At 39.3% G+C, this 14,160-nt stretch overlaps 1 protein-coding gene across 4 annotated transcripts in view; it reads right to left on the bottom strand.

The window, feature by feature from the left end:
* NRP1 (neuropilin 1) overlaps positions 1-14,160 on the bottom strand; it is a 183,467-nt gene that overhangs the window by 102,042 nt on the left and 67,265 nt on the right. For all 4 annotated transcript variants that reach the window (XM_036759560.1, XM_036759564.1, XM_036759563.1 and 1 more), the window contains exon 3: positions 8,099-8,280. In XM_036759560.1, coding sequence (XP_036615455.1) covers positions 8,099-8,280 — 182 coding nt within the window. The remainder of the gene's footprint in view (positions 1-8,098; positions 8,281-14,160) is intronic.

Raw genomic sequence — 14,160 nt, forward strand, 5'->3', positions numbered from 1 at the left:
TCCACTGTGTTACTGCTTTTAATTACTTGTATTTAAGGTACATTTGTACTGATAGAAAGTTTTCTAGCATATTTTGGTAAAATTATTTAAAAAATTTGTACCAATTGATGCATTTGAATCCTTGTGTTTCTAGCCCATGGCAACAAATAGTAGCTTTGTGCTTTGAACTCAAGTCTTCTGACTCAAAAACTAGTGCTCTAAAGTAACACTTAAAAAAATAAAGGTAGTTTGAGGGAAATGTTCTTGATTGGATGGTCCTCAAATAAATTGCCAAGAAAACAAAAGGTAACTTATTAATCATTGAGACAAGTTAATTTTATTAACATTTACTTCAATGAAACAAAGGTTCATAAAGCTCCTACAACATGATATAAACCCTGTTTTCAAGACAAAGAATGATGGGTACCCAGATTCCTGGGACACAAGAGAGGGTAAAATTAGTGCAAAGAAAACATGCAGGTAAATGCACAAAAAGCAGTGCAGCTAGATGGCATAGTGGCTAGAGTGCTGGGCTTGGAGTTAAGAAGACTCATTTTCTTGAGTTCAAATCCAGCCTCAGACACTTACAGACTGTGGTCCTTGGACAAGCCACTTAATAATTCCGTTTGTCTCAGTTTGCTCATCTGTAAAATGAACTGGAGAAGGAAATGACAAGCCACTCCAGTATCTTTGCCAAGAAAATCCTGAATTGGGTCAGGAAGAGGTGAACATAAATGCACAAAAAACTTGAGGAGAGAAAGTTCACTTTTGGTTGTTGGGAAGAATTTAGTGAGGAGGCCACTGAGATAAGCCTGGAAAGAAGGGAGAAACCTCTTCAACTGGAGATAAGGAATGGGGAGGAATCTACTTGAGGCATGAGAGATAATAGAAGTAAGAGCTTAGAGGAAAGAGTGAGAATAGGGGACAGAGAATAGTCCCATTTGGCTGTGAACTAGAGTACTTTGTTGTTCAGTTGTTTCAGTCACGTCTGGCTCTTTGTGACCCTATTTGTGTACATAATTGGTTAAATTGAATTTAATTGGAGAGTTTGAGGGAGGGTGTTTTTTCCTCTGTGCATTGCCTGATTTTGGCTGAATTTCAGCACAGAGAATATTTGGAAGCCTTTTTGAAAGGGCTGATTTCCTCCCTCCCTCCTTCCCTTCCCTTCCATTCCCTTCCCTCCTTTCCTTCTTTCCAATTTCTTCCTTCTTTCCTTCCTTCCTTCCTTCCTTCCTTCCTTCCTTCCTTCCTTCCTTCCTGCCTTCCTTCCTTCCTTCCTTCCTCCCTCCTTCCCTTCCTTCCTTCCTTCCTTCTTTCCATCTTGCCCAGGTTGAAAGGGCAGTGGACACACATGGGTCATATTCTAATACTGTTTGACATGGAAGCTACAACCTGCTGTTTTTCCAATCAGGGCTGGTTTGCACCTCCTTCAGTAATGTGGTGGTCCTTCCCTGTTGGAAGCTCACCATATTGGTGCCAGACTTAGTTCAGACATTTGACTGGCTTTAGCCCTACTGTAACCCTGAACTTGTGACCCACCAGGCTTAGCCTCACCAGCAGCATGGACCACAGGTATACTCATTCTTTCTTTTATAAACTAATTTTTTCCTGTTAGTTATATTTCGAGAATCATGGAAGAGACAAGATGAACATTCATGGAACAGGACCAATGAAGTTGGGAAATTTAAAGAGGAAGGGAGCATATTCCAGTTTGGAACATGCTGAGGTTGAGATGTCAGTGGGATTCCAATTTGTTCCAATGTAGTTTGCCAATCAACTTTTTAAATTACTCTGGTGATCTCTCAGCTACAAAGGAACTAGAAAAGTTTGAGTCATTAACGCATAAAGGAAAAGAAAGGTGGTAGCCTTTTAAAACTGTTTATTTCCAGGATGTAAAACTCACTAGAACTTGAGCCCAAGTCAGTGTGGTCAGATCCTCATGAGACAATGCAAAAGGAGAGTTATGTTACTAACTGTAGCCAAGTAAAGAAAGGAAAGGCAGTTTTATTCTCCCCCCACTCCCCAATTGCTCAGGTGATGGACACTAAAGGGGCTGAGGGAGTAAAGCCCACCTGGCAGGAATAAAAGGCAGTTCACTGTGAAGCATTAACACAGATGGTTTCGTGTAATCCCTGGGCTGTTCTCCATTTTGTTATGCTAGGTACCTTGGGGAAAGTGCACTGATATTTCTGAGGACATTAGGGTACTATCTGAAGATGGACATTTGGTAGTAGAAAAGAACTTCAATTCTCGCTCTGACACATAGTAGCTGTGTAATCTTGAGTAAGTCTCTGAGCCTTAATTTTCTCATCTGTAATATGGGGATAATGATGCTAGCACTAGCATTACCTAAATCATAGGATTACTAGTTAAAAGAACAGACTAGTAACATTAGTTGCACAGCATTATAGGGATGGTAACTATCATTTACATTATAACCTTGACTAGTTGCAGCAGAGCCTTTTAGGACAATTGAGTTGGTTATTTCATCTTTGTTGGACTTCGGTTTTCACTTCCGTTGGGTTTGATGGTGCCTAAATTCTCTTCCAACTCTCTCTTGGATTCTGTGGTTCTCAGTTTAATCCATCATCTGACAAAAACTAGTTTTGGCACCTTTTTTAACGTGATAAATTTGAAAAGGGGGCAGAATGCCTTAAGGAGATAGAACTCTAGCCTGATAGTCAGAAGGAAATGTGTCTGAGTTTTGCTTGGGACATGGAACAAATGTGTGGCCATGAGTGGGCAAGTGGCTCAAATATTCAATGCTCTGGGGAACTTCCTAAGAGTGTAAGTTATGGAGGATGTACCCCTAGGCATCAATGAAAGGAGCTTCTATATAAATGAAATCACACCTCTGAACCAAAAATAGAAAGGCTTCATAAAACAGAATATGCCAAAGAGATTACTAAAACAAATCTGTGATAGGTAATTGGTTAGAAAGAAAACCACTAAAGGAATCTTAGTAGTGATTAGAAACAGGCAGATTTAGTAACTCTGTGGGGGACAGGGGAAGGAGAGGGAGAGAGAGAGGACAGAAAGAGACAAAGTAAATGAGATAAACAGAGTAAGCAACTACTTTGACGCAAGACTGAAAAGGATTTTCAGGCCAATAAGCACTTTTGCAGACCCTTTGCTAGCCTGGATATACATGGAGCATATACAAGAATTCCATGTTTAATTGTTGTAGACGCACAACTAGAAATTTTATTTTTCTACATTTAAAATCCCAGTGAAATCATATCAATCCATAGCTCCTAAGATCCCTTCAAATTTCCTTGAGTCCCACAAGACTCATTGCTCTGACATAGACTGTTTAGGTCATTGGCCTGGATGGATCAGGTTGAAAGGTCTTCCCCTATCCACATTCAGACTGGGAAGTTCAGATTGGGTGGAGGAGAGTGAGCACAACCAAGTTGTGCGCTCAGGGGTAGCAGTGGTCCAAGGACTGAGAGCCCAACGGGGAGGGAAACATCTTGAGAAGAGTAGAAAGTGTTAACAGTCCCCAGCACAATGAAAGTGTCCAGTGGTAATGTCCCTGAGGCTATAGACAACAAAACTGACTGATTTTCTTAAGAACCAGGGTTCAATGTTCGTAAAATCTCAAGGCCAACAGGTGTGACTAATTTCATGGTTGTATTACATGATAGTTAAGATGATTCACGTGTATTGAAATAACAGAAGCAAAGTGTTTTCAATGGTACAGATTCATGCATTCATGCTATCATTTAACTGCTGTTGAAATAAACAATTACATAAGCATGTGTATGTGCAGATGCATTTCTTTGAATAGTTAATAAGTATTTATTGAGTGACTCCAGTGCAAAGAAAATTGTACTTAGATACATAAGACATAGACGCCATGATGCTTGCCTTTGGTCTAATTGTTGTAATGCAGTTTCCCTGATAGAATGGAAACCCTTTGAGGGCAGAGACTGTTTCATTTTTGTCATTATAGTGCCAGCACTTACCACAGTATATGACACAGTATATAATAGCCATTTGGTAAACTGTTTCTTGATTGACTGATACTCACATGAAATAATCTGAATTTATTAACCAGCAATGCATTAGTAGGTGGGGGAAAAAAGAGTGGAAACTAAATGCATGTAGTTCTGGTTTATTGAACCATGACTTAGCTGAACACACTGGGAAGATAGATATTTTCAAAAGTGATGATCATGAAGTCATTAATCTGGGAAGAAAAGTAAATCTGGGCCAGATTTTGAAAGAGGTGAAGGACATGAATTGATGGGCGGGTCCTGGAGGGAGTATTTTCCAATGCAGAGGCATGCAGCTGTCCAGAAAGTTATATTCTAGGATAGGTGAGTTTAGCTTCACCCCTAGAATGTAGGGGCTGTGGAGAGTTAAGATTTCTGTTTTAGCCAAAGGTCTTCCATATTCATGGTAATTATGGAGTTTTTCCTCCAGTATTTATTCTATGATATGAAACAAAGATTTACCTGAAGATGAAGATCCTTCTGTATCGAACAGATGAAGTTGGAGAGGTGTAGGGGACTGACTGATGGTGGGCTTTGAGTTATAAAAAGTAAACTGACCACTTTAGATTTAAAACATCAGGCAGTGGACACCCACCACAGGGTTTGAAGTTGGAAAGCTACCTCATGATTGCCCTAAGAGTTTAGCATAGAATGGGGAGAGGCTTAAGGCAGGAACGAAAGACAAGATCTAGCTATAACACTCAAATCATGAAGTAGTAATGACTTTGGAAGTGATAATGGGAGGAATAGATCTTTGAGACCTGTAGGAAGAAAACATACTAGTGTGCAGATGAACATAAAGGGTGTGGGATCCAGCGGTAAGTCAAAGATGACTATGTGTAGGTGACACAAAGAATGACTATGTGTAGGTGACACAAAGAATAGAGTGTTGGACATGGAGTTTGAAAGACCTGAATTGGAATCCTGCCTCAGAGACTAGCTTTGTGATCCTAGCAATTCAGTCTGCCTCAGTTTCCTCATCTGTAAAATGGAGATTATAATCGCACCTATCTCTTAGGGTTGTTATTAGGATAAAATGAGTTAATATTCGCAAAGCATCTTGCTAGCAATCCAAGGTTTCAAGGAAAAGGGTTGGGAGGATGATGAGAACACCTAAAATAATAGGGGATCTAGAAAAGGGAGTTTGTTTGGGAGGAAGGGGGAGAGATTCTATAAGTCATGGCCACACACTTATGTATCATCTCTTTCAATCAACTTTGGAAAAAATACTGATTGGAAAAGAAAGGTAATTCTTTATACTCTTTTTGGGATATTACTCCTTTGATGAAAGCATGTGTGTCTGTGTGTGGATAGAAAGGTGGACAGACAGGCTAGTTCATTAATAAGTCCTACATAGGTCTTGACACTTACGAATGACTATAACTAGAACCTTGGTTAAGCAGGTTGGCATGAATATGACTAATGAAAGCATACTTAGTATGCTGGGAAGAATAGTGGATTAGGAGTTGAAAGACCTGGGTCTCAATCCCTCCTCTGATACTTTTTCCCCATGTAATCTTGGACAAGTCACCTCTGCTCTCTCGGTCTCAGCTGCTCATCTGTAAGATGAGGAAGTTGGAAAGATGACCTCTAGTTACTTCCCTCTTTTAACCCCTGATTCTATGATCTCAAATGGCCCTTCTATCTCTGACAGTCTGTGGTCTTCTCATGTATGATCCCCTAAGTTCTAGAGTCATCAGATCAAATCACCATTTATTAAGCACTTGTATGCCTGATGCTGTGTTAAACTCTGGGATTATAGAAAAAGGTAAACAACAGTGGTCAGGCCCTCAAGGAGTTCCCCTTCTAATTGGGGAGACAACATGTAAAACCGCTAGCTATATAAAAGTTACATACAGGATATATATGGAGGGCAGTATGGGAAGGAAAGACATTAGCTGCTGGTTGGACTGGGCAAGGCCTCCTGGAGTAGGTGGTGTTTAAGCTGAGTTTTGGGATTGGGTCAGCATTCTCTAATGTCCAGGAAAGTCTTATTATCTCTGTTGAAGGGTTCTTGATGAGCTCCTCAATTAACTACTTGGTTGGTTCAGAGCTCTACTCTATTTCAGATCAAAGGTGTCAAACTCACCTACCAGAACCAGATGAAAATGTAATTGGGAAATGTCTAACAAAATAAAGAAAATGCAATAGGACACAGATAATGTTAATTTTTGGTTTTCTAACCCTGTGTAGCTACAGATCCATTTCTATTTTTTGATATCAATGCTCCAGACTATTTGAAAAAAAATCTATCCATAGTCACATCCAGTAAATTAGCCTTTAGTTCTCCTATACATTGCTCACCCAACAGAAAGGGACTATGACATAAAATATTAATCTACTGAAACATAAATATGACAATTATTTTTAAAAAGATTTCATTTTTACAAATTCTAACTCAATTATACAATTATTTTTAAAATATCGACTATGGGCAAGATAAGAGGCAATGTGATAGAGTAAATTGAGGGCTGGCCTGGGAAATAAGACCCATCTTTGGCACATATTGGCTCTATGACCATGTGCATGATGCTTAAACTCACAGTGCCCCAGGAAACCTATAAGGGTATAAGTTGTGGATGAATTTGCCAGTTTGTTGTAGTGAAGAAGTTTTCCCCACCAGGAGTTCATTAGACAAAGGTCACAAGAATAACAATGATGATGACAAAAAAGATGCAAGGTATTGTGGTACACTCTGAGGATACAAGAAAATAATGACCCAGTCCCTCCTTTCATGCAGCTTATAGTCAAATAGGAGAATATGATGCATAGAAGTAACTGTAATGCAAAGCACAATATAAAGGGGCAAAGAAAGTGCCCCAGGAATATTTTGGGAGGAAAAGATTGCTTCCAACTGGGGAATTCAGGGCAACTTCATTGAAGAGGCACCAACTGAGCTGGGTACTAAAGAAATGTCAAGCTTTTAGGAGGTGGAGATGAGGAGGACCTGTATTCTTCCCGGCAGGAGGGGTGCTCTGTGGGACTGCAGGCAGCAGGATAGGGCTGCCAGAGGTTCTGGAACATCCAATAATCCAGTGTGGCTTACAATGCATGAAACAGAGTACGTGTCAAATAAGGTTGGGAAGGTAGGCCGTGGAGAGCCTTAATGCCCTACTAAGGGGTTTGTAGCTTATCCTACAGTCAATTGGGAGTCACTGAAGCCTGCTTCCTTTTCCCATGCTTATGCAAACCTTGGCCTTGGCTCACTGTTTTGTATGAGAGTGCCAGCTTCAAAAGCTAAGCTTGGGGGAGGAAGCACTGTATTTAATATGTGTGAGGAACCCAAAGGCAGTAAGGAGCATAATGTGAGGTGTTTTGCAGGTAAAGTTACACTTTTTAAAATTAATTAATTTGCTTAATGCATCCACTGGGAATTGAAGAATATGATGAACCAGACTTTCCTCTAAGTTGCCTCACAAAGCTTCCTCACTGCTGCACCCTAATAAAAGGTTTAGCAAATGATTAGCGTGGTGACCTATTCCTGTTCCCAAAGGAAATAGCATTTCCCACTATTCCTACACTCTCTAAAAGGCTATTTTAATAGCTTGGGTAAACAGAGATCTAGTGTTTCTCCCACTAGTATGGAAACTACCGTAGCATGGAGGTGGCTTTCTGAGGACCAGACATTCTAGAATATAGTAGCTAGGAAAAAGAGAGAAGCGGGGGGTAGGGGAAGGGGTGGGGGCTGATGCAGGCCCTTTAGGAGGGACAAAACTTCTATGAATTCAAGGTGGGAAGGGGCTAATCCTGTTTTCAAAGGGGACTTTTTGGCTGCTCAAAGGATTAAAGAACCAGACTCTGAGCATGGCTTAACTCTTTTATTTTCTTTAAAGAAAGAGAAAAGTAAAAAGAAATGCGTTTTAAATACACTTTTGCCAAAGCACATTCACTAGCTGGTCACAGCATCTGAATAATATCTTCTTGATCTGTTCCCTCACCAGACGTGGGGTGGGTGTGTCAGTGTCTGTGTGTGTGTATGTGTGTGTGTGTGTGTGTGTGTGTGTGTTTCTAAAGTACTTCTCTCCATCCTTTGCTTCACTTTCATAAAATATTAAAACCAACTATTGTTAAATGGAAAAAAGACACAGACTAAGGTCTGTCATTATCATTTGTTTACTCACCTCTCTTGAAAATTTCATAGCGTATGGAAAATCCAGCACCGTGTGTCTCATAGTCAGAAACAAACTTGATAAACAGATATGGCCCTGTAGATACCACGGGAGGAGGAGCTATCTTGCCACAGAACTTGCCCCATAAACGTCCACTCGCACTATCTCCATCAATGACTTCAACATAGTCATACCTAATGGACAAACACGGCAGGAAAACATTAAGTGAGACAAGAAGTCTTTTGTTTCTACAAATTCTAAGCCTGATGCCAGCCAGTGTAGATTGTTGGGGGATGGGAATGGGCGGGGATGCTCTCCACATCCATGACTCTACCACACAGTGAAATCCAGCAAAATGAAATAATTAAAATGGACTACATCATGTCTGTAGACATCATCTGGCAACGTAGGACTATTAGGAAGAATGGTGTCCATTATACTGGCAGACAATGTCAGCTAAAGTAACCAATTAACAAGAAAAAGAAAATCTCATGAGCACAATTCTGTATTATTAAATTGTGTTTCTTTGTCTATGGTAGTGGTGTCAATACATAATGCTGTGCATTCTTTTCAAACTGTGAAGTTCTTTTATGAATTCAAAATGTCTCTGGCTGGAGCTCTCTATGAACAATACTTTGATTTCTGTGAACTAGCCTCTAAAACATATGGCCACAGAATAATAAATGAATTCTTACCCATTTAACTCAGTTCACAGTCCCACCACATCCAGACTACTCAGGGAAAAAAAAAACCAAACCAACCCAACCTGTCAATATCTACATACACAGATTACCTTCTTGAAAGCCAGACTTGGATCATAGAAGTTACATTTTTCCCCAACAACTTTTGGTTTTTAAAAAAGAAATAAATAGAATTTATCTTGTAACATTCAACTTGATTTGCTTGTAAGAATACACTTATTTGAAAGAAAGGAATGAAAAATGCCCAATGATGAGATTTAAAATAGGGCAAGTAATAATACACTGGCAATGTGATTAAAGAAACAACACAGTGAAATTCTACTGCAAAGTTTGTATTGAAAGGACAGAACATTTCTTGGCCTTATAAGCAGATAACTCACCATTAATAATCTAGTCTTTTCCTCATCCCTCACCCCCACGCAAGATAATAGGAAGGGAATGAGGCAAATGGTTCATTTGTCTGGTTATATATATCTGTACACATATATTTGCTTCTCTCTCTTATCTTAAAAATATTTATCGCCATGTAGAAGTCAGACAACTTAATTTGTGTTGTTTTTCTTCCATTCATTTTAGAACTTTATTTTACTTCTATGTTTAACTTGCTTCAAAAATTATGGGATATTTTAATTTCAGGAACAGTTTAAAATGGCAGTAACATAAACTATATGTGACAATTTTTAAGGGATCAAAGGGTAAAAAAAAAATAATTCTTCATGATGACCAATGTCATCTTTAACGACCTTTTTTTAAAGCTATCTTGGGCACATTACTTATGTTTACATAAAGTCTCATGAGACAATTGCAAAGATGATATCACTAGTTAAAGTGGACAGCTTAAGGCCCTTTAAATTAAAAATGACATTACCTCATCAGGAAAAATTGCATGCCAGCTTTGGTGTATATCAGGGAGAAAAGAAAGCTGACATTGATGGAACTCTAAGCATTAACATATGTGAATTACTGCATTAACTGCATTTCTTTTGGTGCATCCAATGTCTCTAGTAACTCGGCCAGTTAGCAGTGCTGTCCCATTTCAAAGCTAGGGAATGAGGAATTACTCATTTCTCAATACTTTGGGATTTGCTTTGCTTGTTAAAAGGAGAGAAAGAAGTGTAAGAGGAGGAGGAAGAAAGCATTATGTTTCAAAGTTCTGAACCAGCCTTTTACGTTCAAAGAGGGGGCAGCTGAAATGAGCACCATCACCTATTCATTCAAGCCAAATAAATTGGCATTGGATGGAGAACTCCCTTTTATCTCTGTTTCCTCTTTGACAGGACAGGTCTGCTTGTTTTGCTCCACAATTTCTTATAATTTAGCTGTGATTTGGCCTGTTTACTCTATGAACTAGCTACTGTGCATCTAGGCTTTGTCATATAGGCTTTTTGCTTGAATCTTGACGTGATCTGAATGTTAAGTAGTTGAGTCTTGCTGCATTTTGCCTTTGAGACACAAACCAAGTGAGATAGGGCAGCATTCTGAAGAACCAAGGACATTTTAGAAGTAAGCCTCTTCTTTCAGGTAAAGTAATATCTTCTATTGCAAAAGCCCATTTGTGGTACTGGAGATTTTAAGGAGTTAGAGCTTAAATCGACCTGGCAGCCAATAGTAACCACCAGGCTCTCCACTTGGCAACACCCAAAGTCATTAAAGGGATTAGGCTTCCTCCATAGTAAGAGATGTTGCATTTTCAAGTACCACAACTTCACATGCAGAAATTGAATTATTGGAATATGAGCGATACCTCATCCTTGGAAAACGGAAATGCAACTGTCATTCCAGCAACACTCTGTGAAATTGAGGCCAGAGAAGAGTTTCACCAATAACAGTTTTTGTAAATAGTCAGGCAAGTGTACCATCACAACTTGTCAATTACATCATTGCCAGTGAAGTTAAGAAAGCAGCTCGCATCTCCCTCTGGAGCTGATACCGGCTCCACTCCATAAGTTTGTCAGTGACAAATGCAGTGCCAGGAATGTAAGTGTTGTGCCAGCAACCTTCTCTGGAGACAAAATGTGTCACTGCAGCAACGCACCCAGGCTGCCTTGGCCTCAGGCCCAGGATACTGAGTTTGCAAATTTGGATCTCCCAGCCGGCCTGCATTGCTCCGTTACTGCTACCAGTATATGACAAACACTGTTTTTCTTGGGATGACAAGAGTCGCATAGTAGGAACAGCGAAGGTAGAAATGGAATCGCTTCTCTGTCCCTCAGTCTGATCTCACTGCCCTATTTGCCTGTGTTTCTGTTATCTCTGTAGTGGAGAGCAGCTCATTCGCAAACGGATGCAAAGAGAATCCAGATGAAACAGATGAGTAACCAATCAACACTGATGAAGTTTTCAGAGCAAGATACTTTCCATGTCCGTCAACGAAACCAAAACGAAATAACACAAAAATAAAAGTACAAGGTACTATGGTAGGTTCTAGGGATAAAAAAAATGGTGGACCATGCCCTCCAGCAACTTTCATTCTAACAGGGAAATATAACATATCTACAAATAAGGATAAAATGATATAAAATATGATAATCTTTTTGTCAACAGGAAATCTAGAAAAAAGTCCTTTAGGAAAATTTCAGGAGAGAGAAATCGCTTTCACCTGGAGAATCAAGGGAGACTTCATTGAAGAGGTGCCAGATACTTCAGGATTTTAGAAGATCTGAAAAATCTGGTTAATGGAAGCAGCAGTAGGCCACAAAGCAGACTTAACTTCATTTGGAGCACAGAGGGTTAAATGTATACTAGCTTTCTGAGAGAGAAAGATTCTCTCACTGATATCTGGACAGTGCATCTAGCACGTTATTGACCATAACATTCCTCACATAGCTTGGAAGCTGTGTCCTTTGGTCTTGATTGATTCTAGGGTAAATAGAAAGATAGCGGTGCACCCTTAAATGTCTCATGCTGAGAATAAACAGAATTCAAAGATAATTAGTATTTTTAGGTGAGTAATTCTTTATCCTCACTTATATTTCATTTTTGTAACAGATTTTGTATGAGAATTTTGCCTAACTACACTACAGGAAGAAAACAATCAACCAGATGAAGAATGCCTATTGTTCAGATTATGGTATGCAATTAGATGGACAACCTATGGAGTTCATCTTTATATATCTAGATCTATTGTTGTTCAGTTGTTCTCAGGCACGTCCGACTCTTCATGACCCCATTGGGGGTTTTCTAGACAAAGATACTGGAGTGCTTTGCCATTTCCTTCTCAAGCTCATTTTATAGATAAGGAAACTGAAGCAAACAGGGTTAAATGACTTACTGAGGGTCACATAGTAAATATCCTGAGGTCAGATTTGAACTCAGGAAGATGAGTCTTCCTGACTTTAGGCCTGACACTCTATCCATTGTGTCACCTAGCTGCCTAGATCTAGATCCATATCAATATATATGATCCAATATACACAATATCTACATGTCAATATATATATATACATATATATATATATATATATATATGTATGTATGTATGTATATATCATCTAGACATTGCAAATGGACATGTTGGGTCCAGAATTGAACAAAAAAGGAGCAGGAGCAGGGAGCCTTTCAGAAACTGTAAAGCACCCATACTGATTCCAAACTTCTCCCTGACGCAGTCCCATTAAAAACCAAAAACCGAAAAAGCTGACTGTTGTTGTATACCCGTAAGTCACTGGAAACTGTAGTCTCCAGAAATCTAAGAGCAAGCATTGGTGAGCGAACTTGTTTGTTGTTGTTGTTCGTCCTTTCTTCTCGAAGAGGGCCACTGACATCAGCAGGACAATGGAGAGGCACATGGTGAATATGAGCAGGCTTACTCATTCATATCAAGTAAGGAGATACGTGTAAAGGATTCATCAAAACACATATCATCAAAAAAGAAGATGGATTGGTAATGTGGTGAGAGTGGAAAATAAATGATAGGAAGTCCAAGCCCTCCCAATATTGGAAAAAAGGGAGGAAGGTCTATAACACGGTTGGTGAATCCCTCTGGTACACTTATGTGAGGATATGGACAAGAGTGGGACCGGATGGTGAGGAATGAATGGGCTGTAATCTTCATTGATGGAAAACATGTAGAAATCAATGAGGTCACAGATCCAATGGAGTATGTTTGTCTTTTAAAAGCTTCCTCTCTTCACTGACTCTTCTAACAGATGTCAGTGGAAAACAAAAACAACAAACCCTTTTTCCTTCCAGGGCTGCTCAGAAGGAACATCAAGTATTCTTTTTTCTTATTCAAAAATGTACTACACCACCCTCCTTTTTTTCATTTTGAGTGTATAAACACTTCAGTTCCCTCATTTCCAAATGATCTAAGTACTCTCTCACTTTGGAATGTAGTACCCTTGAGAAGATGGACCATGTCCTTTCTTCTCTGGACACCGCCAGATGTCTCACTGCCAAGCCAGGTACACTGCAAATATTAAATAATAATAGGTTTCCCATAAGGGTGATAAAAGAAAATAGAACCTTCTTAGAATTCTTGAAAGGATTACGGAGAGACCATTTCTTCTTTTGGGAGGTTTATGAGTTATGGATTTAGGAAAAAAGCCAAGTAAGAGGAGAAGTAAGTGTTGGGAAAATGAGATGTGCATCCACTCACTGAAGGGGAGGGGGAGTAATGACATTTGGAGACCTCATCCATTTGCAGTGTTGAATAGGAGATTACTATACTTTGCTTAATTTTCATTTTCTCTTGTGACTACATCAATGACCCCTGAATCTCTAGATACTAAAATCTGTTAATAGAAAGAAAGCTAATCCACTGCAGGGTGTTGTTTGAGCTACTGTACCTAGCTCCTCAGGGTTTCTGGAAAGTATTATAGCAGTTTAATTAAATTCAACAAACATAACCTAAGCATTGACTGCATGTGAGGCAATGTGCTAGGTGCTGAGGGAGACAGAGAAGATAAATTAGACACAGTCCCTGTCCTCATGGAGCCAGCCGTTGGTAGCAAATAGGGAAAATTGATGTTGGGGTATGATACTACTAATTGCCTTCCAACAGGACCTGCTCTCACATGCCTAAACACAAATATAATGGTGAAATCTGACATCTGACATAAACTGGAGTGAAAATAATAACTTTAGCAGTATAATTTTCACTTGCCAAAAATGTGTGCCCTTTGCATCCTTGTTGGTCTATTTCTGTGCACTAAACCAACACAAATAGCTCAAATATTGTAAATGTATGCCTGGGTACGATCATTATTTTATCCAAAATTGGCTTTACACATACCCAAAAGGGAATAGGTCTTTCCAAATATGAGGCAAAATATTTGGGAACAGAAAATTAAATGAAGAAGAGAATTGTTTAAAGAGATCATCTTTGATCAATCCAACTTAGTCTTGGTTTCTGGAATGGGAATCAAGACTCCT

Source organism: Trichosurus vulpecula, chromosome 5 (genome assembly GCF_011100635.1).
Source record: "Trichosurus vulpecula isolate mTriVul1 chromosome 5, mTriVul1.pri, whole genome shotgun sequence".
Classification (NCBI taxonomy): Eukaryota; Metazoa; Chordata; class Mammalia; order Diprotodontia; family Phalangeridae; genus Trichosurus; species Trichosurus vulpecula.